This window comes from Columba livia, chromosome 3, assembly GCF_036013475.1.
Source record: "Columba livia isolate bColLiv1 breed racing homer chromosome 3, bColLiv1.pat.W.v2, whole genome shotgun sequence".
Lineage (NCBI taxonomy): Eukaryota > Metazoa > Chordata > Aves > Columbiformes > Columbidae > Columba > Columba livia.
Window position 1 is genome coordinate 76,051,047 of NC_088604.1, and position 23,268 is coordinate 76,074,314.

The window sequence follows — 23,268 nt, forward strand, 5'->3', positions numbered from 1 at the left end:
TTCTGCTCTGCTAAAAACCAACAAAAGATTCATATAATGCAGTTGAAATTGTTGTATCAGGCTATTTTGTAGAACACTTGCTTGTCTTATTCTATTGAAATTCACAGTAGCGCCTTTGGTAGTAGTTTGAGCCAGAACAAATCCCTCTGAAGAGAACAGTCAGGGAAGATTTTGGCCTCTTTCCCTTACGAGGTTGTGAATAGGGAAGTAACAGTTTCAAAACTTTCCCGTTACCTTCAAATTAACCTCCCTTCCTATGTTTCAATGTCTTGGATCTCCCAATGGAAAACAGTTGCTCTTTCTTGGTATATTGTGTATCTCTGACTTGTCAAGCTGTATGAAGACGTGATGTTATGTTGTATTAATTGCCACTAAAATACTTTTTTTTTTCTTCATGTATAAGCCACCTGTAATTTTGTGGTAGCAACAGGATCAGTTTGCAGAATCATATGAGGTTAATCTCACTTCACAGGAACAGTGAAAAATTGTCTGTTGCTGTGCTTTTAAAATGTGGTGTGTAGGTGAACTTAAGAATGTCCTGTGATTTTTTTCTCAAAAGGGCAGGAGACTAAACTAGTAGAATATCTTATATAAATATTCTAAAAATAATGATGAATAAAGCAAGCATTGTAATTCAAATATCTCATTTTCAAGATTCCATCTCAGAATAGCTTGAACTGGTTTTACTCATTATTATGTTTATTTAATAGTTTTACAAAAATGAGTTATGCTGTTAAGTTCTTTTATTAGATAGTTTTCAACAGGTTATCAACAGGTATTTAATAGCTTAATTTTCTAGGTATTTGTATTTAAAATCAGGGGATCCAAGTGCAATGGTTCACATTAGTACATAGCTAATTAAAATATGGGGTTTATAGTGGGAAGACAGAGGAACAGAGCGTAATCTGTCTACCATACTGTTATTCTCCAATGAGAAGTTAAACACAATCCCTAGAAACAACTTAATAATAGAACTTTCAAGGAAGTTGTGTTAAGCTCACTTACCATCTGAAAATTTTAATGAAAATGTTTGCTCATTTGCGATTTTGGACTTAACACTCTATTACTATTTTAAATGTAGAAAACATGTCTACTCATTGTAAACAATTCTGTGAAGAACACTGATTTGATAAAAAGCAATTGCTCTGTTTCTGCAAGAGTATGTTAGCAAATAAGAAAATTACCAATGTAAAGTATGAGAGAAAATGTAAATAGAGCCTGTTCTTTTCATAGGATGAAGAGGTCTTTTCAGCCTTCACTTTGAAATCTGCTTTCTAGTATGCTATCCCTATTTCATAGTTAATGAGATCCATAAACCCACACATTTATGAAGCAGAAATGTCCATGGTTGGAATAAAGTGGGTTAAAGCCATAAAAAATGTAGTTTTTCTCATACTGAAAGAAAGTGGTCTGGGGACATGTAACTAAAATGCACAGTAAATAGTTACTTTCTGAGAATAACTTAACGTTTATACATGAAGATTTAATTATTTTTCAAAATACCAAAATCTACTCACGATAGAGAAAAGAGATTTTATATGTTCTTTTTCTCAAAGTTTTTTCTAGTTTTCTTGTACTCTTCCTTTTATTATAGATTAACATTCTGCTTTGCCCAAGCCTCCCATAGAGCTTATACATAAGGTCAGAATTAAATTTTGGACCCCAGGTTGCCTGTTTCCCTGCTTTCTATTTTAATCCAGTGTGCGGTTTTGGCAAAAAGCCCAGAAAGCCCTCAGTCTGACTTGGAGGCCATTGTAGAGAAAAAGAGGCACCAGCAGTCAGGCTTGCAGTCTTGCTTCTTATGTTGTGCTGGCCCTGATTGTTTACAAGTGCAGTTAGAGATCATTTCTCACCTGTAATACATGCAAAATACTGCCCAAACAGGAAAGGCCCTAGTGAATTATAGACAGAAATACGTTTCTTCTAAGATTTCTCTCAATATACAAATATATGAAAAAATTGTATTGCAGGTGGAAAGTTGTGAACCGCATCATTTCTGAACGGTGTAGCCAGAGATGAGACAGAAAAAAATGGTTAAAAAGGAAATACACCTAGAAATTGGTAGATTGAATTTGGGTCCTGCTAAATGCTTTTTTAAATGAAATGTGTGTCAGAAAGCATGAACTCAAAGTTAGTAGCAGATGCACGGGTGGACAAACACATCCCTTAACTACTGGAATTCATGGTATTTGCAAGCTCTTTATAGCTTTGCCGTAAAATATCCAGTTGTGCCAGAATATCTGCTTTGGAGTTAATTACATCTTTTGTGCCACTTGTAAAAGGAACAGTTTGGCTGTGTATGAGGTATAAGAAAGTCAAACACTGAAGTGTATTCCTGCAATTTTTAAGTGCTTTCAGTTATTTTAAAAGTATTACGGATACAAAATGAGCACAGTCATTTTAGATCTTAAATTATAAGCTCCAGAGAGTCGTTGCAATTTGATTGCAAATGAACTTTCACAAAATACATATGAAGTATTCCTTAATTAGCTTTTGGAATAATAATGAAAAAAATACTCAGCAAACTAGTTAACTAGTTTGACAGGCAGAAGTAGCTTTAGCAAGAATATCTGCTTTTGTACAGTGTCATGGGAAAAGAATTAGCTTGGTAATAGTATTATAACAATTTTACACATATATTTACACATATTTTCCTGAGGCATACTTAGCCACATGCATACAAAAAAAGCAGTATGTTTTAGAGTAGTGTGTAGGTATCTTGGTTAAGGTCCTGCAAATTTCAGAAGGATGTTGCTAAATCTGTTCTGTATTTTTCAACTCAGTATTCTTTCTCCCTTGCTATGCGGACAGAAAAGCGTAAATCATACCCAGATTCTGAACATTCCAGAATTTCAGTCTTCTGACCTATTTGGCAAGCCAAGCTACGTTAGTCAACACCATTAGATGCAATACTTTTTAGACAGACTCCAAACAGGCTTTATGAGCTTTCTATGTTTTTCAAAATATAATTGTTTACAAAAACTCCTTTCTCTCCCAGGGTGTGTATGTTTGTTGTGCCTCTGTGACTGTTTCCTAATAAATACTTGCTTGAAGTCTAATTGGATTGAGGAAAACATAAAATTACAAGTAAGAATATTGTAAAGATCTCAAAGATAAACCTCTCTTACATACTTAGGACCTGCTTCTGTGATGTATGTTGGTATCAGCTAAAGTGGAATTTGAGTGCATTCCCAAATGCTTTACTGAATTGGGGCTTTATATTCCCACAAAATCTGAATCTGTCAAAAGTGGTTTTAAAATGACGGGTGAGAGTGTAACCGGCAGGGGATGTGGAATGGGGGGATTGAGGTGGTTTACTGATCTTGGCGTTGCTTCCCAGCCTATTCTCTCATTTGCAGACTTCAGGTTTTCTCAGTGTTCTGGGCTAATCTGGAACAAAAAGCAGCAGTATGTGATGTGATTGCAAGCTGAGTTTGGTTCAGTCCCTGTTCAACCTCAGAAATACGTTCTTCTCATTTCCTCAGGATAGCCTTCAATGAACTAATCCAAATAGCAACAGTTCAAGTCTTCCAGCAACTAACTTAGTTTTGGTTTCAAGTATTAAAAAAAAATTTACAGGATTAATCAAGAGAAAGTTGCATCCGATGAACCTGCTTGTATTAAATCTGTATATTAAGGGTGAATATATTCAGGTTTCTATACTCGCTTTTCTTTAATATCTGTCTTTTTGCCTCCCAGGCCTGCCTGACTGGGTCAGTACCACAGAGTCTGTTTTCTCTAAGGACTTCGAAGTGGTGGGCATGGTTCCTCCATTCTGTTACCAAGAGTGAAGTGTTGCATTTGCATGGATCAAGCATTAGTGCAAATACAGTTCTATCTCAGGAGCTGAAGTCACTGTTTACAGTGGTTTTTGAAAGTCCCATCTCTAAATCCATTGCTATTTTCATAATCATCTTTTGAAGTTCTGAATAAATTCAAGTTTTCTTGGTCCTGTTGCATGGACAACTGGCCTTACCTTTCTTTGCTGCTGTTTGTTCATAAACATATAAAAAGCCCTTTTTCTTAGGCTAACGTATTCAACTTCCAGACAAGACTGCTGTTCTGCCCTGCTCTCCCTTATTTTCTTCTTTGCCGAATTTGGTGTATTTATTAGTATTATTAGAGTCATAGAATCATAGAATGTCACGAGTTGGAAGGGACCCACAAAGATCATTGAGTCTGTTTCCCTGAACATTTTTTTGCATTTGACATAAGCTCAAGTTTAAGAATTCACATAACTGTGAATTCTGTGATGTGTCAGGGGCACAAATACAAACCCCAGCATGACTAGATCAGCTCTTCTACCTTCTGAGAAAAATGCATTCATTTAGTTGGACATAGTTTGCTTACAAATAAAATCTTGAGCAAGATTTTGAGCAAGGGCCTTAAACTAGAGGATGCAAATTCCTTTTTGTGGAAAACGATCTTGCATTTTTCTCCATAATTGTATGAGTTCTTTCTGCTTTTCTGTGAGTTTTCACCTTTACTGTCATGCAGCTTATTAGCAAGGTTTCAAATTAAAAATTCAGATATAAATTGCTTCTGGGCTTTGTATAGCATAAAGAATTTTCAGTGATGTTTAAGGTAAAAGACACTCAGATAACAAAATTACTGTTAATTTTTAATCCGCGCTCAATAAGTCTGCAGAAGGTGAACCGTAGTTACTGGTAGTGAGAGTAATAAACCTCTCCCAAAATATTAAACAAACGGACAGCTTTGAAAAAGTCAGAGATAACTTATTACAGACAAGGAGAATAATAATTTCTAGTATCAACTGACATTTTCCTGCCAAGCTCGTGCTGGTCAAAGTGTACGTTTACTCATGAGATAACCAGTTTTCACTTCCTGGTGTTTACTGGCATAGATGGGGTCGCTCTCTGTAGCCTCTAAGGGCTGAGCTGTGTGGGGCAGGTGACTCGCAGGGGCTGGAGCCGGGACAGGCAAGGATGGTCCCGTCAGGAGATGCCGGCACCCACACACCTGCCTGTGGTCTGCTCAGGGCTGCCTGCACCTGCCCACCTGGCCTTGGCACGCCCAAGCAGGAATGCAAGCTGCACATCTGCCTGGGCTCTCCCTGGAGAAGCAGGTGGCCCTGTGTAACTTTGGAGGAGGAAAAATGTTTTCTGAAATGACCTAACGAGCCATTTGTAGTTGGATGGAGAAAGAAGATAAAACAAGTCTTTAGGCATATGGTTACAGTGCTTTGGAGGAGGTACTGGAATTTTTAAAATAACTAGTAGAAATGTTTGTCTTGAAGATATCAGAAACAGCCAGGCTAACCAAGAACTGATTTGTTCTCTTTCTTTTTAGGAGTATTCTTGATCAATGTTATCATTGTCCAGGGGTTAAAAGTCAAGATGGTGTCCGGTTGCTTCCTCTATGACTTTGGTCAAATTGTTCAGTTCTTTCTCATATTTTATTTCTTACTTATAACACTCCTGCATCAGTAGTCTCAGTAATAGAAGTTCCTTAGCCAAAAGTTATGTATAAGTGTGAATTTTTAATATATCCTTAACATTAATATTGATGGTGCATGTATATTCTACTCCCCTTCACCTTTATTTTTGGGATGATTTAATTTGATGTTCACTGAACAACAGCTGAGACATGGTTAAATGATCTTTTTATAAAGAAGTGGAGCTGTGTTAAGAGAAAAATAGTATGTGTACATTATGACATCCCTTACCAGCATTATATCTTAGCACCTCAAGATATCATCACTCATTAAGACAATTCTATCCCAGTATTACAAGTGGGGAAACCACACACATGGACAATAAACACCAGATGTGTTACAGTGATTGTGTGTTACCTCCAAACAAAACTAATTATTTTTGGTGAGATTTAGTTAATTGTTTAGGAATCTAACCCACATGTCTAGTGTCACTCCAGCACTAGTAGGAAGCATTTGCACATTAACTGAAAAGGTATATTGCATTCATCTAGGCTACTGTCTATTCCCCTGATGGATTTAAAAGAAGAGGCATTCATTTCCTTGCCAAATACAAAATAATGTATGTATTGGTTTTAACACAGGCAGTCAATGCATACTCAGGTATCGTTTCCTATTTAGCAATAGTTTTCTATTTACTTTTTGTGTATAGGATACAGAAATACATCTTTGTGGAAAATATTTCTGTGCTAGGACTGAAGTACCCTAAGTTTCTATTAAGTCAGTGAGAGCTTTACTACTGAATTTAATAAAAATAAAGCTATGCCGATACACTATTGGAAAAAAAATCCCTTAATTTTCTCAGTGTTATTTACTTTTTAGCAAAATTGTACAGTTGTATTTTGTATTTGTACGCTGAGACTTCAATACAACAGAGGCAGACTTCAGTCCAGCAACAACGGCAAGTAATATTTTGCAGTTATAGGAGGCTTAAAGCATGGTGGGTTCTACAGGAAGTTTATTTTGGCACAACACCTTGTGCCAAAAAAAAAAAATAGGTACCTTTTGTTTTAAAATGGCTGTGGATCAGTTCCTGAGGCTGGAATGTCAGTGAATACTGATTTCATAAGCAAAGTGCCTGCAGAGTCCAATACTGGCTGAAATGCTGAGATCCTAAAGTTTGACTTATTACAGAGTTTGCATTATCTTTTAAATGGTGTTCTTCTCCATGTTAAGTACACCTCTTAAAATGGCCAGGTTACTCTCACGTTAACTGTTTCCCTATTTATATTCAATTTGCTCTGACACAGTGCTGATACAAGAAATTGTAGAATATTACACGTAAGAGATGTTATTTTCTTTAAAACCATTATTTGTGGTCAGTTCTTGAGTAGCTCAGAAGACCATCTTTATGCAACAGCTGTGTGCACCAAACAAGGATTCTCTGATTTCACTGTGTTCATCTAAACTACAGGATGGTGTTGATGTTCTTGTGCCAAAAGGTAGCAGCTTTCAAGCTGCGTATGGCAGTTTACCATCCCAAAATAAACAGGTATTCTAGAAGTGGATACTCTATTGCAGCTTAATTACAAATCATTTTCTAGTATCTTGAACATACCTGATCACAAGCTGCAGGTTGGCAGTTCCTTTCATAGGTCATCTGAGATACTGCTGCGTTGATTTATGGTTCAGTGTGTCTTGGACTTCAGGATGGTTGTGAATTAAAAGTCGAGTGGATCTTCTTTTCTTCCTCAACCTGTGGACTTAACACTTGGAAAATTCCTTAGCCAGAACTGTTTACCTTAGACCGTATCACTGTATAAGGTAAACCATAGTATCAACATTCTTCTTGTGCAACTGCTTTGCAATACAACGAAACCCTAGGAGAAAAAACACAACTATATTGCACTGGCAAAAAGTATTTGTTATTCTGGAATTTTCTATACTAGGTTCAATGACAGTTTTCTTTTAATAGCTTATATACCAGACATGACATTAGTAACAGTTGTAGTTACGTTTCTGGAAGCTGTACAGCTTCAAATGTACTCAATTTTGCCTAGTCTAATTCTGCTGACGTTTACTAGTCTTTCTGTTGATTTCAGTGGCAAATAGGTAAAATATAGGCAAATAGCCTTACAAAGTATATGCTCGAAACAGCTTGAGAGGGAATGGTCATGCATTAGGACAATTAAATACATCTTCAACTTCTACTCTGCCTCTGGGGAGAGAAAAAAAATGATTTTTAAGCTTGGCTAATAAGCCTTAGATGGTTTTAGCAGTGAACTCCCACCTATCAAAATTTCTTTGTAGTCACAATGATTTTCTTAATCCATGGCAACAGTTTCAGAGTATGCTACAAAATGTCCACAAGAGAGACCACCACCCAGCAGCACCCTGAGAAGCCATCGGTTGCCAGCATGGTCTGCTGCTGTGCAGGGACACGCTGCATCAACAAAGGCAGCTAAGCACACTATGCCGAGCAGTTGCGCTGATGGCAGAATTTTTACTCCTAAAGCTTTGTTCTGTGGACTGGTTCTATGATAAAACAAAGGGAAAGGGCTGGGGTATGGTATGGATAAGGATTTTAGATGGGGACTGTAGTCAAGATGCGGGTAGTGGCACATGAAGCCACGATAAAGGAGCTAGTCAGTGTATAGTAGAATACGGAAGTACATACTGAGTGTCAGAAAGTGAGAGACTAGAAGAAGTCTGGGCCTTGAAGGCTTACAATGGAAAGTTACTGGAACTAAGAGAGGGAACTGACCTTTTGTACATTTTTAAAAATCTTTTCTCTATGTGTCCTAATAACTTTGAATGTGTTGGGTAGTTTCAGCTGTGTTTGACAGGGATGTAGGGGTCTTTCAGAAAAGTTACTGCTGATTGTTTTAAATAGACAGCTGGGGAGAAGGGGAAGGCAATCTCAGTTGTCCAACAAAAGGAAGCGTTGATGCGAGATCACTTTACCAGGGCATTCATGTGAGAGGGAGACATTACTACAAGTACGGGAAAAAATTTCAGATAGTTACTGAACCCTTTCAGGTGCCAGTGACAGCACATACGGGTGGGAGTGACTGACACCCTGAGAGCCCATCAGTTCCTGGTGCAGACACACCAGGAGCACCTCAGCAGTTTGTCCACCATCAGGGACAAACTTTATTAGTTGCACCAATACATCCCCATCTCATAATTCCACAACATCTGACTAAAGTATGGAGAAAAAAAAAAGAAAGAAAATGTGATCAGAAGAGTTTTCAGAGTCTCAAACAAATAACATGTATTTTAATACCAAAGTAAGCCAATATTAGCTACGTGAGAGAAAGGTGAGGAAGCTCAAAGAGAAGTATGTCACCAAAAACTTGAGCATGTATTTAAGACAGTAAAAATGAAAACCCTCATGAATCCATTCAGTTTTGCAGAAAGGATATGGCTGCTGGCTGGGCTACAGTCAGATGGTTAGCCTGGTGACTGTAACTCAAAAGTTTATGTAAATGTTCTGTAACTGTCACATGTATTATGGACTGTCATTAGCCCAGTAATTGTTTAGCTCAGAGTCAAGCAATTGTGGCCAAAATAAGAAAAGTAATGTTATTTTAATTTTTTTTGCAAGTGCTAGTGTGCTGTCCATTACATAACTGTGTGCAAATAACCTGAAGGGGCTAAGCTTTTAAATGGTGATATTAATCATTACAGAAATGTCATTTGTGTTAGGTTTTCTTGTAGAAAGGATTAAGAGCTCTGTTGAACACTGATATTTTTGAAAATGAAACAAGAAATGAAAAGCAATCTTTTTGGAACTGAATGAGATTTTTATCTGGTTAGCAGTATTACTTTGTTGTTGTTATTTCATAGGGTGCTTAGAGGTAAAAGTAACTTTGAAGCTTTTTGTAGATTGACTTCATTGGAGTTTTTTGCTTAATGTAAATAACGATGTTGTTCCTCAGAGAGGTATCATTTTACATCAAACTCCTGATAAAACACAGTAAGTAAACTTTCCTCAATATATAAACACTAAACAATTGGATTGTTTACTGCTAAATATTTACCATGAAGCCTTAGAAGTGTTTAAAAACTGGTTTTTCTAGTTTCTGTCCTAGCAGATGCCCTCATAGGATCTCTTCAATCCCTATTTTCCTTTGCACACACCTTGTTTAAGCAGGAAGAGCTTAATTTAAGCCATAATCTTTTATCAGAATAAACTTTAGTCGTGTTTTCAAAATACTGGTGCTCCTCTCCCCCCTCTATTTGACAGGTCAAGGAAGCAGGTGAGGTATGACACTCCCAGCAGCCTATCGCTTAAAGTTGACTGTAAATGCACTTTTTGACCAGCCCATCTCTGTAGCATAACACTCCTTTAATATACGACCATTGCACCAGTTTAAGTTATCTTTGCTCAAGAACAGAGCATATCATTCTAGTACACGGGGTTTACAACATCTTTTGACAACTCCCACTGAGAATTTATAGTAATGGCTGAAGCCAGGGAGATCTGGAATTCAGGAAGGGACTCCTGTCTTTTGGTTGAAATATTTTGTTAAGTGATACTTTGCATTGCAGAGAATTTAACTTTAGTGAAGTTATCATCACTTGACAGTTCATCTGTTTCTATTTGGAACACCATGTGCCTTACCTCTCCCTGGCAAAGCTAAGCCGTAGTGTTTTAATGACAAGTTCCTGAGATAGGATCTACCAGCTACCTTTATTGCTCAGGCACAAATTGCCTATGGTTAAATATTTGATTATTTAAGAGACACGTGGGTTTGAAGGAGGTAATGTAAGTAGTATACAGACAATATCCTGACTGACTTCAAATAGATCTAAAAAGAACCAGTTAAACTAGTAAAGTACTCAGATTTTAATCACCTTCACTTGAACTCTAGCAGTGTATTGCTTGGATCAAATTTCACTGAGTTTTAGTTATTATTATCCAGTTGATTAATTTTAACTAGAAATTAGTAAATACTGTGTGTTGAGTTTTCCTCCTTATAACAGAAACAAGTATGTTGTTTTGGGGGGAGGGAGAAGAAGGGAGGGAAAAAAACCCCGACTGTGTAATTTTGAAGTTATTTATTTTTAAATTTGTATTTTAAAATGTTAGCCATAGTCATATCTTCTACATTCAGCTCAACCACAGGAAGAAGGCAACATACTAGAAAAAATAATAAAATGCATAAGAACAACTCTAACCTAAGTTTCAATGAAAAAAGCTTGTATCGATGGTTGTTAAAGTGTGTTACCAGAACATTATTAAAAATCCTACTAAAGGAACCAGTTCTTAATTCAAATGTAGTATTTAGTGGATTGAGATACAGATGACATGTAAAGCAGCACAAGTAAAGAAATGTAAAATTATTATCATATCCTCATCTTTCTCCTTCATTTCCAGAAATGAAGATAGTGAGGTAGTTTTGCTGATGGGTATGATTCTGGCCTTCATTTATGTGTGCTGACATCTGGCATGTTCAGATGCTTGCCCTTACATTTCACATGTTGCAGGACCTATTCATCCTTTTAACAGAATTTGAACCCTCTAAACTCCAAAGAGTAGAGCGGTGAAGTAGTCATGGGGATTTTTAAGTATGTTCCTGAAAATACAGCTTTCCAAGTACACAAGATAGAGTTTACATCTCTGTCAAAAAATAACTTGTGAATCCACAAAGAAGACTCAGAGGACTAGCTGTATTTCCTTAAAACATAGAGGTAATTTTACATCCTGGCTATTTTTTACTATTATTATTTAATCAGGTATAATTTGAACTGGAAATTTGCATTTCATTTATGAGATCCATGTATTTTTCTTCCTGTAAGAAAGAACTCCTCAGGAGGATATGCAGTCTCTGGGTCTGGATTGCAAACTGCCTCTGTGAGCAAAGACTTTCCTTCTTGCACAGCCTCTTTCTGCAGTCAGTGAGGATGCACGTGAGCACAGAGATCAGACCAAACTTGCGGTCCACAGACTAAAGCCATGTGTTTCTAGAGAAGAAAAAGGCATGGTATGAGAGAAGTCTGTGGTGATGGCTCTTCTAGCAAACACATATCTCACATTGTTGGGAAAAAACATTATGCATTAGTGATGTGGGTACGGTAGCACTTCTCTTGCTCCTTTCAAGTGGGCTTCCCCAGTTCAGCTCAGGCCTTCTAAGCACAGTATCAGTAATGTCTGCTGCAGTGATACTAGAGGACTGTGAGCTTTGAGTTCTCGGTCTTCAGTTAATGTTGGCAAATGGGAAATGTAATCTTTTTCCCCAAAGGCTGAGCGGGTGGGGAGCTGTGCAGGCAGGAGCAGCAGTGGGGGCACAGCGCAGGCAGCTGGTGCAGGAGGAGCCGTTCTCACGCAGTCCCCAGCTCTCTCACAACAAATCTCATCAGCTGGTGGTAGGAGTAGCAGCAGCGGGTGTATCTCGCATGATTCACTGGGGTCCTGAGTTTATAAAAATAGTAAAAAGAACAGACATAATTTCCAATAAGAAGTAATCTCTAGGGTGTAATGCCCTGGAAGGCAGGCCTTCTTTTCTTTTGGAATTTTCCACTTCTCCTCATCATGACGTCTTTGCATTGCAGACACCAAGCAGTTGTGAGCATTCCCATGGCAAAGCAAGTCTGTGGTTTGCCATGTGCAGGGGCTCATTGTTATAGACTTACTGTGCTTTCATTTTCTTTGTTTTTCATCACCAGATATGGAAAATAGAAACTACCCTCTAGTGAATATATTTCCTGTCTTATTAAAATAAAGAAATCACTGTTGATAGTTCTTGCCTCCGTCTTCCCAATCTTGATTTCCATTAAAAAAAGACAAGCGTTACCCTCGTTCGCCCCTATTACTTTAGTGCTTTAGGAAAGTTCTGGTTTGATATCCTTAGGCAGTGAAGTGTTCCACCTGTAAAACCTGTCACCGGCAACATTATTTTATCCTTTTAACCAGTATATCTCAGTTGTAATTGAAAAGCGCAGAACTAGGAATGTGTTGGTGGCTCAGACTTCATACTCACTTAGATGGAAGGAAGAGTTAGCATCAATGACTGTACTACACTGATCTCCAGCTTGAGACAGCACTCAAAGTCTTCTTCTATATTTCACTATTTTGTACATCACCATCAAAAGCAAATTTTTTCAAATTCTCCTGTGGAATTTGTTCTGCAAATATGTATGCATTTGTTTTGCACTAACTTGAATAACATCACTGGAGAAAGTTGATTTAATCACATATTTGTGTTGGGTATATACTTAGTGTTTTCAGAGTAAAACAAAGATACAAAAGCTTTATTTTAAGATTTATGGCCCAGATGGCATCCAACATCCACATATAATATTTGTAATCTGTTCTAACAGCTGTTTTACATCCTTGGTACCAGTGGCATTAAAAAAAGACAGTAAAAGCATCTTTGTCAATAAATGACAGAAAGGTATGAATTAATAGTTATACAGTACACAGCCGTTAAATGAAAAGATAGGAAATTGCTTGTTGCAGATGACTGCATTTACTGTTTTCTTTCCAGCAGCTTAAATACTTGTTTTCATTCTTCTTCATGAAAGTTTGTTTTCAGCAATGAAATCTTTTGACATTATCAGTACTCACTGTTAATTCAGTGACAAGATACTGATTTGTATGGCAGGAAATTTCAGTCTGGTTTTGTACAGATCTGTAATAAAGTGACTATTGATGGCATAAATCATATTGATACAAATTTGGCCAAGTTTGATTCATCTGGTTGGTGTGCTTCTGTCACTCTTGGTCTCTGCTGCTAATTGTAGCCTGACATGTCCCTTTCCGTATAGCTTAAGAGCAAAACTTTACCTATATTAAGTGCCTGCCAAAGTATTTTACTGAAGTAATTTCTAGTTCCATTTATTGTTGTGTTGCAAGGGAGACCAGGGTGCATAAATTCTGAAAGAATTCCCCAGCTGGATTAGTTCTCAAAAAAAAAGGGAGTTCTGATTCCCAGCAGTTCTTACTCTTTGTAGTTCCCACTCATGAAGTCTTTCTTTGTGGTCACAAACCAAGCAGTTTCCATTTTAAAGCTTGTAATAATGTGGACTCATTTCTTTCAGCATGTCTCAAGATTTGATCAGGTGATCAGAAACAATCTGTTTAAGGCATTGTAAGAATCTCTCATGACATCTGGTTGTGTGCACACTCACAATCTACTTTAGTAGAAACAATACCAGTTCATTTAAATGATGTTTCTCTTTCAGGTACCTTTTGGCATTGGTAAGTGCTTTGTGAAAACCTGCTTTACTTGCCAGAGCAAGAGGGCTATGAGTGTGCGTGTAGTTGTGAGTCTCAGCTGGCAAAATGATACCTTACATCTGCAGGCAATAACTTCCTGAAACTCCATAGCCTGATCTCGTGCTGAAGATACTTTTATTTCAATGGGGTAGGAGAAGAAGGTCTCTCTTACTCAAGTACGAAGTGTCACAGTCAGGGGAGGATGGGCCTTTCATTTTCTAAACGATTGCTCAACTTAGTGTTGTCTGCATTTGTCTGCACATCAGTGGTTGTCTTCAGTTGTCTGTATTGGGTGAATTTCAAGTACTGAGTGTCATGTTGGGTCAGTGCCCTGAGGGCCAGCTTGATGCCTTTCCAGGAATCACTAGAGGCAGAAGCTGTTCTTCCAAGAGAGCTCTGGACCATCCTGCCTGGTATCTTTTGACTGCATCATCATCTCTAGGTCATCTTTTCTTCTGCATGCTAGAAAAAACAGCCACTGGAGGTACACCCTCTACCTTCAAGTCAGGTTAACAGAACTCTCCTGCATCTTGTTTGTGGTTCAGTCTCACATAATAAAATTATACAACAAACTTCAACTTGCTGCATAATAATACAGAAAACCTAAGTCCTTGACCAAATTCTAGCTGTATTCTCCAAATGATTTATTGGGTTTGTCTCTTTTGGAATAAGCTTTGTTGCTAGTATAGTTTTCCTCGTTTTGTTATGTGGGCCTTAGGGGTGAAAAAGTTCTGATCTGTTAGTACAACATTTCATGCTGTCTGCTGTTACTTGTCATTTTTTAAAATAGGGCATTTGTGGCATATATGCATACTTGTAAGTCTTTTGGGGATCTTTCAACGTGTAAGATGTCTTTACTGTTAGTAAAAACGGGCCGACCCTTTTCATTGCATTTCCAACAAACAATTCACAGCTCTTCAGGAGCTCGGGCTAAGACAAATTTGAACCACATTTTCATCGTTTCTGTTCTGGACTATTTGGGATGCTATTCCATTCCTGGTATAACTTACACTGTAAGGAAAACTGTATTGTAAGGGTATATCAGCTGCCACGGATTTACAGTATTGATGGCTGCTCTGTTATGTGGAAAAGGCATTCCCCACTGAGGAGCTCTGTACTGTTCACACAAAATTAAAATCATGGTTTTCCCCATATTGGACTCAAGTCTTTTATAGTTTGCTATGCCTTGCCGCAGCAGGATGTTAAATTGACCCATCACGTTTATTTTGACAGTGAGTTTTAATTGTCTTGTTGAGTTCCTCATTTTGCATTTTTTGGATGTTGTCGTAACATTCCAGTATTTCTTCTGGAGACATCCATGTTGAAGTGAAGTAATTTGACTTTCAAACTGCAGTCAGAGGAAATTTTAATGTGTTTGAAATAAAAGCCTAGGCACAATAAACTTTGTTCTGTCAAATCTTGTAATTTAACTGATCTTTAAGTGCTGTATCATTTCCCAGTTGATCAAACTGTGGAAGGTCAATGGATCACTGTACACATCATTTTTTACTCCCAGTTCATGTTTTGCATTCCACTAATAGAATTCTTTCTGGGCAACTGCTAATGCTTGAGAAATACTGTGGAGATTATCCATTTATTTTGTATTTCCATTTTCATTTTGAATGTATCAGTCCTAAAAACTTGAGTGAGATGCTGTATTTGTTAAAACAAACTTCACTTCTTTCACTTTATTGAATAGAACTATATACAGAATCCTTTGATGAATTTGCTGTGCAATAGAGGACCATCATTGTCACAACTTTGGGACTGTTTAGCATGTGCTCTGCTGTTTGCATTGTTGTATGGTATGATAAGCTTGCTTATATTCTCTGATTTGTGAGGCCTACAGGTTTTTTTTGTTTGGTGTTAACAGCTTGCACAAGTGGACTCCAGAGCTGTACATCTTGGCGCTGTCATTGTTCGTGGCCTTACAACTTTGCTCATGGCCAATAGTGCCTGTGGCTTTCCATTCAGAATGGATGATTTGATGCCTTGGGAAGTGTTTGATGGAAAACTTTTTCAAGAAAAATATCAGCGATCGCACCGAGGTTGTTCTATGGAAGAGCTTTTGGAAGGCAATGTGAGTAATAACATCTTCTTAGACAGTTCTATATTCTTTGAAAAATGTGCCTGTCCATGTTTGTTGCTTGTTTTAATACACTTGTTTACACTGTCCCCCTTTATTTTTATTTTTCCATTCTTATTCCTTTTCCATCCCCTCTGAAATTAAAAAAAAAAAAAAAGAAAAAGAAAAATAAGTGGAAATACTGGGACTATGAAGGAAGCTATAATTTTACCTTTATTTTTTTTTTACATTACTCAGAAAATAATATAGGGAGTGTCAGAATAGTTGTCAATTTAAAAAAGTGAAAATGTAATGGTTTTCTGGTGCTAAGATATGGATGATATCTTTTTCCCCGTAAGATTTTAAGCAATATATTAAGAATGTCTTTAAGTAAGCATACTGGTTATAATTTTCGAAGTGTTTACGACTGATATTTTTAAAGGTATTAAGGAACCTACACTTTAAGATGAAGGTTTAGTGAACTCAAAGAGGAATTGGAAATCAGAGGAAAGTATATATCTAGGGGTTTTTTTTAGAAAGTACCTTTCTGTGCCTTTAAGTACTTGTTTGGGTCTCAATCCCACTTTTCAGAAGCTGGGAATTTGTACATTTTCCATGCTTTGTTACCAAAAAACCAATATGACTTAAAGCATGTCTGCCAGGCAAGGGCAGGGAGACACCAGCAGAGTCCTGCTGTGTGTGGGCCCTGTGTGATGCGTGAGGGTGGCACCGTGGCCAGGCTGAGCCAGGATCTCCTAGGCTGGTGCAAGGCTCTACTAATGCACCAGTGAAGCCTCAGACCAGACCTGGCTCATACCCCAGCAGCACAGACTGTGTGGAGAGATGCTTGGTTATGTCTGTGCTCATCTGTACCCAGCTGTGTAGACAGCTCTTAAGACCTTTTCAGTGTAGGACTGAAAACCCTATGTTTGTTTAATTACTTTCAAAAATTTTACCTTTGGAATGTTTTTACCTGCTGTTACGTATATCACTTGAGGTTAACATATATAAAAGTGATTACAGAGAAGAAAGTTTTTAGTTTTGAATTATTTTAATCTCATGCATTCGATATCAGTTGTTGTATAATGTTTTCTGTTCCAGTTTTGTGTCCAGTTACACACCATCCTGATCTGGAGTGATGAGTGGAACGCGTGTGGGTGGGTGGAATGTATGTGTTTTCAGCATGGAGGAGTGGGATAAGCCTTTCCATATGGAATCAATCATATGATTAAGACTATAACCTCTATCCAAATCCAGTGGTTTTTATCAATTGGTCTGTTGATTTCAGTAGATTTTAGATTGGGCCAGTGGTTCATCCAGTTTTTCATGTAGGACTTTTACAGAACAATAGAGGGTCTAAAGAATAAATAGAAAAATGTAAAACTATACGAATCTATGTTAAACTGATAAACTCCTTTCCATTTGGGTAGAATTCAGGTTAGAGAATAACTTCTACAACATGTAACTAAATCTGAATAAAATTGATATTGGCTAAGAGGACTTTTTAGATGTGTTAGCTAGTATGTTTTAGCTTACATTTGAAAATCCCAATGTGGTCAGGTTAAAGTTATATTTTAACCTGCCTTAGAAGAAAGATGAATGAAGACACTTAGATCCCTAGAAGAAAGATAGAAATTTGCTTGATCAACGTAAATATCTAGGTCAGTTTTTTTAAAAGTCTGCTACTCTAGTTTAAATAAACCCCAGATAAATTATTCTGTTGTGGGGAAAAAATAATCTATCCCTGTGAATTTTTAGAGTAGTTTAAATACCTTTTTCCTGTTTAGGTACGATTTTGTGGTACTTATATGGCAGAGATTGCTCCCAGACTAATAAAATAGCTTTCCAGCTTATCAGTTTGAGGCAAGAATCTGTTTTTGGGAGAATTGCCAAGAGATGCCAGTTTAGCTGGGGACACTGGCAAGGCAACAAGCATGTGTGACTGGTTTTTCCTATTATTATAAGTTCAACTTTAATAAATAAAACTGGTACTTATTTCCTGGCAGAGCTTAGTGTACCATTGGAAGCCAAGATCTTTCAGCACTTGTTTGCTAACAATCTACCCCTGAGCACCATAAATCAAATCTGATGATAGCTACAGCATTGTATTAAGAAAAAAAGTTATACTGCATGGCATGTTTTGTTATAGAAAAGATAAGTAATAGGAAAAAATTACTTCTTTTGGTGGTCCTTGCTTGTCTCTTAACTCCTCAGGTCCCTTCTCCATGATCTGGACAGTTACTTCAGGGTGTTCAGGAGAACTCAGAATCAGTGTTGTTTTGATTATTATGGACTTAAATAGAGTTAATAATCTTATGAAAAGCACAGTAGAAATACAATCTTGGTTAAATATTTACACATATTCCAGGATTTTTCAACATTTTATGGTTTGATTCCCACAGATTCTTGTACCAAAATAAAATGTTTAAACTAAATGCAGTTGATGCATTTGTGGGCAAGATTTTATGTAGCTCAGCTCTTTGTACCCCTAGCAGCTGTTAAAGATAAAAAATTGAAAGCTTCTGATAAGAATCAAAAATAGAGCCATCTTTCTTTAAAAAAACAAATTATAAGCTCATATTATGCTAGTTCTCTGGTTTTCATAACAGTAATCATATTAGTTTGTTTATCCACACAGAAAATTGGATATAATTGTCTCATGAAACAGTGAGGCAATTATATTATCACTTTATTAGCCTTTTTATTGTGCTTCTCACTAATGACTGTGTTCATGATCAATTTTTTAAAATTAAAACCAAATTACCAAATGGGGTCAACCTAAGTGATATATTTTGTCATATCTTTCATCCAACCTTCATAAACACATTCTGAATTTATTCTGCTGGTAATATAATGAAAGGTTTTTCCCATTAGTGGGTGTTCTTCACCGACTGTACTCTGTGTGGGGAAAAAAATCTGTGGGTTTTGCTTAAGGGTCTATAAAGAAGATCATTAATTCAAAAAATGTGCTAGGAAAGTTCACGGATTCAGGCTCTACCTCTAATTTAAGAAACCTTCTAGTTGCTGCTGTCTTGACACCTGTTGGATTTTTATCTTATGCTGGAATTCTGTCCCCACCTTCCTGCTCCCCCCTCTACCTTGTTGGTGGTTACAAAAAGTAACTATAATCCTGTAAAAATCAGTTCCATTTTATCAGAATCATAAATTGTGCTATTGCTCTAAAAATCTATCTTTTCATAGTTCTTTTCAATGTGTACTGCTGCCCACATGCCCAGTACAAATCAATAAAAAGATTCTTAGATCTGACACTTCTTCAAAGCTCCCCGAAGTCAGTGAAAGTGAAGAATATATAACATCTCCTAGTATTGCGTCTTTAAGTAGCTTCAGCTTGTCATTTTGACAGTAGAACTTTTCATCACATCGCAAGGTATACATTTTTATATAATTCCCTCATTTCTCTTTAGACATGATTATATTTTATCAGTCAAGAGTTGAGGCTGATGTATTACTACTCTGTTAAATTTTGCTTGCAATATCTGAAATTAAGACACTTTGTTTTTCATTGATGTGTTTTCCATGAGTTCGTCAGTCCTTATCTGGAGGCTTTAACGATCTGCCGATGGAAGTCTAGTTAAGTTTATCTACAGGTGCAGGGTAATAGAATAGGAAAGCAAGTGATTTACAGATGGGAGTAGGAAAGAAAAACAAACTTCACTGAGAAAGGGGAAAATGTTCCTTCAGCATCTCTACTCATCCCTCCAAGGATCAACTTTTAGTATGAAATGTTTGAACTTTGTTTCCTGAAAAAAAATGCAAACCAGATCTACCACCTTCATATACGTATGAGGATAAGACAAGTCTTTTAGTTGTTGTGTATATGATTGATTTGTGCTATACCTGAAGTGAGAAAAGCAGAACAGTCATTATTTTTAATCCTGTTGTCTGCAGGAGTCTTTATACACACCCTTCCAGAATCTGAAGTCTTTCATTTGCAAGGTTTGCATGGCGAAGAAAAGAATAATACAGAGCAGACCAAGGGGGAATGGATTTTTCACAGGTTGGTATTGTGTTAATTTTCCCAGTAAATTGATTAACTCAATTATCCTTCAGTAGCAGCAGCATTTACATAGGTAGCCCATCAAGCTAAGTTGTAAAGTTTTTCTCTAAGAAATTAAAGGAGAGATCTAAGAGAGATCCGTTTTTTTAGGAATTCATGTGAAATTGATTACCCAAGTTCGGATTAAAAAATACTTCCATCTAGCTACATAGTTAGTGACATACGGGCAGTAAATATCATTCACAGCCAAACTTCACTGCTATTTATTCAGTGACAAAAATTATTTTTATAAGAGGAACTAGATTACTCAAAGTTTTTTCTTCCTTTCCTTCAGGGGCCCTCTTTTAACCTTGGTAGTTGAAGGTCTGAGTGATGCATTGAAGAGACAATAGTCTTTATGGGACTGACAGTTCAAAATATAAGAAAGCTTTTGGGCAACCTAGAGAATGACTTTTTTTTTTGTCCCTAGCTTTGTGGCTCAGTTTACTAAAGACATTTGTTTTCCCCACCTGATCTTCCCAGCTTTCAGGGGAGAAAAAAAAAACATCTAAAGGATTTTCAGCATCGTTCACAAATCAGCCTGAATGTTGAGCCTTTTGAGGTTTCAAAGTAATTCACACTGAATCTCAGTGTTTATGCTGGTATTATGTTTATTACCCACTTAATACCTGATTAATTATAATGCCTGTGAGGATGAAAATTACCCCTTCAAAAATCCTTGAGCAAATTACAACAGATAGAATGATTTCTGCTAGTTCAGTACCTTGCATTATATGACAGCAATACTTCTGATGTGGTGCTCTACCACACTGGTGCTGGACATTCAAAACTGAGAGTATCTCATGGTGATTTATGATACCAGACCTTGTTAGCATCTGCTATTGCTTGAGAGCTGTACTTAAACGTTTTAATTATGATTTGTGATTCCAATTTGGACAGAGATTTCTGGTTTGTTTTAATGACTGCCGTCTTCTAATCTGTGTCATAAAATTTTGGTCTGGTTTCTAAATACACTTGTTAACAGCTTGTAATCATGATGTGCATAGATGGAAATGAGGACAAGAACCATGCTTATTAGCCTGGCTTTAGTTTGCAAAAAACATAGTTGTGTATAATTATTTTGGCATAAAACTAAGAAATATTGTTTCCCAAAAAAGAATATGCTCTCTTTTTCTTCATTTAATCTTGTATATAATCAGAGTTGCTTAGTAAATACTGTTTTTCAGGAACACGACAAAGAGAATATAATCCCAGGTTCCAACAAACACACAGAAGTTCTTTTGTTCCTCCATACCATAACCAGATGAGGGGCTTTTCACGGAGAAATCATCAACCACAAGGTAAAAAAATGTGTTCATGTGTGTGTATTTGGAATCATCTCTGTGGACAGTATAACAGCTCTATGGCTATCTGCAATTTGTGTTTGTGGGTACGCAGTTACCCTGTGGCCACAGGAGTCAGTAACAAAACTTGTATCAATTATGGTTGTGTACTACCATTAGCAAAAACAAACTCCGCAAGGTTAGGTAGAGTGTAGCGTTATAACCTGGAGTCTTCTTTTATTCACAGTGTTCTGAGAAAAAAAGCTTTCATGTTGTATTGAAACTTTCCATGCTTGGTCTCAGCTGATGACTGTATTTGAAATTGTAATAGTTCTAAAACAAATTGGCGCAGATGCACAGAAGTATGTGTCTGTCTGAAGTCTTTAGCTACAGATCTTGGTTCATAATTCAAGAAAACACTTAAGCACATGAATAAAGTTAAGCACATTCTTAAGTGGTTTTCTACATCAGCCTCAGCTTGCAGATCATCACCTAAGTAATACAAATGTAAGTTCTGTTTTGTCTCGGCAGAAGTTTATCTTAAGTCATTCACCAATCTCACTTATTGGACAGAACAGACATTTCAATGAAGCATCACTGTGGATAATACTGTTGATCTGACATCAGTTCTGTTTCACTTTCTCATCGTTATGACTCGAAGCATATACATGTAGATTAAATAAAATAAGCAAAGGAAGAAAAGTGTCTAAGAAAGGTCAGTTATTAAGTTTGCAGAGTCTAAATTTCTTCTGTTTCCAGGTGATTTTTTCAAAGAAGATTGATGTAATGATGTGATTAGGGAGGACAAATAATAAATAAATACAGTAAAGTGTGGAATGTGACCATCTCAAGAAGCCTACTGTTCAGAGGTCACATCATCTCTAACCAGCTCCAGAGATCTCATGAATTCCACAAAGTTCCACTGTGCTGAATTGTGTTATAAATGTGTTTCAGTACCATTACTAAAACAAATACACTTCTTATACACTAGCCCTCTTTACTAGCTTCAGGATGCTCTTTAAAACATGATCCCATTAATGTGGTTAAATTGCCTCTGTTTTAAGTAAAATAGACTTATTGAAAATATATACCTTACAAAAGAGTCCTGTAATCTTTTAGATCTGATCTGCCAAAATGACTCATTTTTACAAAGTTTCTTTTTCCTAAGTTTGCTAATATTAAGACAGATATTTGATTTGCTTCATTATGTAGCTGTTGTCTCTGCTATGTGTGTGTGTCTCACGAAGAAGAGAAAAAAGAGAACAGAAGAGTAGCAATTTTGTGTTCCATTATAGCTTACATGATAAAACTTCCTACTAATATTACTGTTATCTATCTGTGCCACCATTTATAAACCTTCCCATGGTATATGTTATGGTTCTTGGTGTTGTATATTATATATAAATCATTGGATAAAATGCATTAGAAAGTAATGGAACAGTAACCACAGGACCCAAATCTTCTGTGTCAGCAGTGTACCCAATAATTAGGCAGCCTTCATGCTCTCTGATCAGTTAACATTTAAGAATTGCATAACAATGGCTCAGTGTCAACAGTGGAGGAAAGGGTGCTTCCTCCCAGAAAGCATAAACCTGAGAAGCACTGGTATTTCTTTGAGGTGATGGTTTGAATCCTTTCAGGCAGAACAAGAATTCAACTTGGGCATCCCTCATTTTTTAATTACAGCTGACCTGTTGTAATTAACATCTCATCCTGTAGCTGTATTTTGAGAGAAGGGAATTCAGCTGTGGGTTTTGGGGGTTTTCGGGGGCTTGTGGGTTTTTTTTCATTTGGTTTGATTTTATTTGTTTTATATTCTCTTCATAAATTTCTTGGTTTCTTGTCACAAATGGAGAGTGCATCCCTGTACCTCAGAGCAGGACAACTAAGCCTCACAGGGAGGCAGAATTTTCCTTGGTGTTTGTTGTTTGTTGATTTAGAAGACTTCCTGTTTAGCACACTGACTTTTGTGTATCCCATTGTGAGTGTCTGTCCCTTCCGATGCTTGTTAAACAGATTGTAGGTATCTCATTTAAAGCTAAGGGTAGGCTTCCAATATTGAGATATAAAATTTTGCATTGCAGCACTTTGTAATCTGTGTACTTTGTGTTTAAAGTAATCTTGCCTGAGTTAGCATAGACGTCTGTAATAAAGCACGACTTTCCAAATTCTAGGTTCATGGCAGAAACAGCACACCACATGCCATATAGCCTATTGGTAGACAAAACCTCATTAATTAGCAGTTAA

The 23,268-nt window shown here is 36.9% G+C and overlaps 1 protein-coding gene across 11 annotated transcripts in view; it reads left to right on the plus strand.

Annotated features, from left to right (window-relative positions):
• The window catches only part of FAM120B (family with sequence similarity 120 member B), a 54,015-nt gene that overhangs the window by 25,458 nt on the left and 5,289 nt on the right, over positions 1-23,268 (plus strand). For all 11 annotated transcript variants that reach the window (XM_005508621.3, XM_065057707.1, XM_065057706.1 and 8 more), the window contains 3 exons: positions 15,490-15,696; positions 19,591-19,699; positions 20,926-21,039. In XM_005508621.3, coding sequence (XP_005508678.3) covers positions 15,490-15,696; positions 19,591-19,699; positions 20,926-21,039 — 430 coding nt within the window. The remainder of the gene's footprint in view (positions 1-15,489; positions 15,697-19,590; positions 19,700-20,925; positions 21,040-23,268) is intronic.